The 3,756-nt window shown below is 42.3% G+C and overlaps 1 protein-coding gene across 1 annotated transcript in view; it reads left to right on the top strand.

Moving 5' to 3' along the window:
- Aars (alanyl-tRNA synthetase) overlaps nt 1-3,756 on the top strand; it is a 26,489-nt gene that overhangs the window by 2,277 nt on the left and 20,456 nt on the right. Inside the window, exons 2-3 of the mRNA XM_004625999.3 lie at nt 161-329; nt 2,798-2,986. Coding sequence (XP_004626056.1) covers nt 186-329; nt 2,798-2,986 — 333 coding nt within the window. The 5' untranslated portion in view covers nt 161-185. The remainder of the gene's footprint in view (nt 1-160; nt 330-2,797; nt 2,987-3,756) is intronic.

Here is a 3,756-nt window from a genome sequence, read left to right as displayed (position 1 = left end):
TTTTTTTTTTTTTGGTGGAACCAGGGATTGAACTCAGGCCCTTGCACTTGCCAGGGAAGTGCTTATTCCACTGAGCCATCTCCCTGGCCCCAAGAAGCCAGAGTCTTATGTAATGCCTACTTTTGAGTTTCAGTTTCTCTTATACTCCTTTATTTTTTAGTTAGTTCTCAGGGGTGACTTTCAAGATGAACTCAACTCTAACAGCAAGTGTAATCTGGGAACGGTTTATAGATTTCTTCAAAAGAAATGAGCATACCTATGTTCACTCATCTGCCACCATCCCATTGGATGACCCTACTTTGCTCTTTGCCAATGCAGGCATGAATCAGGTAAGGAGTTGCTCTTTTCCTCTTGGCTGTTTGTCCATAAAGAAGGCAGCAGAGCAGTGATAAAAGTACAGTACCTACCATCAGCCAGAATGGTATTTCTGTTACTTACTTGTGTGAGATTGCAGAACTCTACATTGTGAGCCTATTTCTTTTCTTTTCTTTTCTTTTCTTTTTTTTTTTTTTTGGTGGAACCAGGGATTGAACTCAGGCCCTTGTGGTTGCCAGGGAAGCACTTATTCAACTGAGCCATCTCCCCAGGCCCTGTGAGCCTATTTCTATATCTGAAATATCAAATAATAATGATGTCTGCTTGTTCATTGCAGTAAGTAGATGAGGTAATACATACAGAATGTTTACTGCAGTATTTGGAACTGAGGAAGTGCTTGTAACTCCCCTCTCCATGGGGTGTCCGTACCGAAACCTTGTGTGTCCACTGAACTACATCTCCAGCCCTTCTTTATTTTGAGACAGGATCTTGCTAAGCTACTCAAACTGTCCTTAAACTCAGAATGCTCCCATCAGGCCAGGGATATAGCTCAGCATCACAGCGCCTGCCTGGAAAGTGTGAGGTCCTGAGTTCTATTCCTAGTACCAAAAAAAAAAAGCTCCTGCCTCATCTTGCCGAGTTGCTGGTATTACAGGTGTGTACCACCACGCCCAACTTAACGGGAACGTTTTTTGTCTTGTATAACATTCACTATAAAATCATGAAAAATGTTTTCTTTTTCTTTTTTTTTTATTTATTTATGCGTGTGTGTGTGTGTGTGTGTGTGGCCAGCTCAGCCCACCAGGGGGCAGGGCTGGCTGGCATGTGGTGCTGGGGGATTGAACCGCGGTCCCTGTGCCTTGCTAAGCTTGTTTTAAATAGGTGCTTTAGACCACTGAGCCATCTCACCAGCCCCGAAAAATGTTTTCAATTGTATAGGAGCCCTCTGCCAACATCTAGAGATAGAGGCAGTAATTTTAGGTAGTCGGTTTCAAGAGTGTGGGTTTTTGGAACACTGGAAAGGTTCTGTTGAACTCAGGCATACCTGCACACAAATTTTATCTTTTCTCATATGAGCTATGCTATCGGAACCACAGGTTCCATGTTCAGTGTTTGTAAGCATTCTCTTAATAGCAGTAACTTTGCCTCTACATAGCACTTGTGTGCTATATGCCTCTGAATCAGAGATAGCATTTTTACCTTTTTTAAGCTATTAAATATGGTGCTTTATTAGGCATTTGCTGTTTTTTAGGTACTGTAGAAGGTATGCTAGACACAAAAAAGATAAATACGAAAGTTTTTCAGGAGTTCATGACTTTACATGTGACTGTCTAATAAACCTTTCTACAGTGATGAAAGTATTGTTGTCTTTGCTGTCCAGGTTTGATTATTGAGCTGCTGTGACAAAGAACATAATTTTATTTTAGTTTTATTTGGTAAAAGAAATTGAACTCAGGCTGCTTCAACAAAAACAGTCAGGCTCAGGTTGCTTGGGTTCGATCCCCACAACACAATACAGCCAGTCATGCCTTGAAGGCATTCGGCGTTAAAAAAAAAAAAAAAAAAAGAAATTGAACTCAGAACCTTGCACTTGCCAGGCAGGCGCTGTGCTATTGAGCCATCTCCCTAGTACATGCCCATAACATTTAATTTTCAAACAGTATTCTCCAACAATACAAATAGAGGCAAACAAACAAAAAAAGCTCAAACAATAATTATCAAAGTATGACTTGCTGAATCCTCAGAGTAAGAAAATAGGGTCTCTGAACCTATCTAATTTATTCATCAACTTTTGCTAATTTTACTGCCTGGTTGGGTCTCAATTTTTTTTTTTTCTCCTCCTCACCTTTACTTACAAGTGAGCATATCAGTTTTTAAAATTTGTTCTGAGGGCTGGCCAGATAGCTCAACGGACTAAAGTGCCTGCTTAGGCAGAGTGCAGTGGCCGGGGTTTGGTCCCCAGTGTGCCATGCCAGCCCTGCCCCCAGGGTACACTGAGATGCCAGTTGAGACTAGGTGTGGTGGTGTGCCCCTATAATCCCAGCTCTTGGGAGGCTGAAAAGAGGAAAATCACTGTGAGTCCAATCTACATAGTGAGACCCTGTAGACCCTGTACCAAATATGTTAAAAAAAAAAAAAAAAATGTATTCTTCCAGAAGGATGCTATAGGCCTGGGACATTGGAGATTTGTGAAAAAGCAGCACAGGTTTCACACGTCAGCCTTTGGCTGCTCAGATCTGCCAGGGCTTCCCCTGCACAGGTAGTTTCCTCACAGTGAGGGAGGCCCTAGAGGAGAGAGGCCCATGAAGAAGCTGCTTCCAATGACACTGCTTTTGCTTTGGCTCCATTTGGGCCACTTGCTTCTAAATCTATTCTAGGCTCACTAGGTCTGAAGCCCAGCTTGTGTGTGTGCACTCCTGCTGGTTTGTGGTCACCTGACACAACCTGCAGCTCTCCCCTACATCCCTATCTTACTTTTCAGTTCAAACCCATCTTCCTGAACACCATCGACCCATCTCACCCTTTGGCAAAGCTGAGCAGAGCTGCCAATACGCAGAAGTGCATCCGGGCTGGGGGCAAGCACAATGACCTGGATGACGTGGGCAAAGATGTTTATCACCACACTTTCTTTGAGATGCTGGGCTCCTGGTCTTTTGGCGATTACTTCAAGGTGAGCTCAGCACAGGAGAACTGTTGGGAGTTTTGAGTGAGTAGATCATTTTTGATAAGGGAACTAAGTTCTAAGTTTACTTCTTTTGAAATATGAAATATGATCTAGAAGATAGAAGAATGAAGGACAATTATGAATTCCACAACTGCCACAAAGTAGCACCGATAATTTGTGTGTGTGTGTGTGTGTGTGTGTGTGTTACTGGGGATTGGCTCTCAGTACTGTATCCTCAGTCCTTTTATTATTTTACTTTGAGATAAGTGTCACTAAGTTGCCCAGGCTGGCTTCAAACTTGCCATCCTCCTGTATCAGCCTCCCTAGTACCTCAGTATGCAGCCATGTGCCACCAGACCTGATAGTAGTTTGCTAATTTTACCAATTTAGGTTTCTTGTGCAAATTGATCCTGAATTTGGTTGCATTTATAGTGAAGATACTAATTTTGAATTTGTGTTCCCAGAATCTGATCTTCTTCCTTTCCTTCCTCTCTTTCCCTCTCTCTTCTCTCCCTTCTTTCCCTCTCTCTTCCCTAGTAATGGGGAATAAACAAGTGGTCTTATACCACTGAGCCATCTTTTTTTGTATTTTCTGAGACAGGGTCTTGCTAAGTTGCCCAACCTGGAACTTGAAGTCCTCCTACCTTAGCCTCTGGATTAGCTGGGATTACAGACATAGACTACTAGGTGTAGCTGATAATGCTTTTTGCTCATATACTAAATTGATTTTGGTCTGCCCATGTTGTGTATCTTTTTTTTTTTTTTTTTTTTTTTTT

Source organism: Octodon degus, unplaced genomic scaffold (assembly GCF_000260255.1).
Source record: "Octodon degus isolate 3935 unplaced genomic scaffold, OctDeg1.0 scaffold00011, whole genome shotgun sequence".
Classification (NCBI taxonomy): Eukaryota; Metazoa; Chordata; class Mammalia; order Rodentia; family Octodontidae; genus Octodon; species Octodon degus.
Note: the sequence above shows the minus strand (reverse complement) of the source record. Positions and strands in the feature narration are given on the sequence as shown.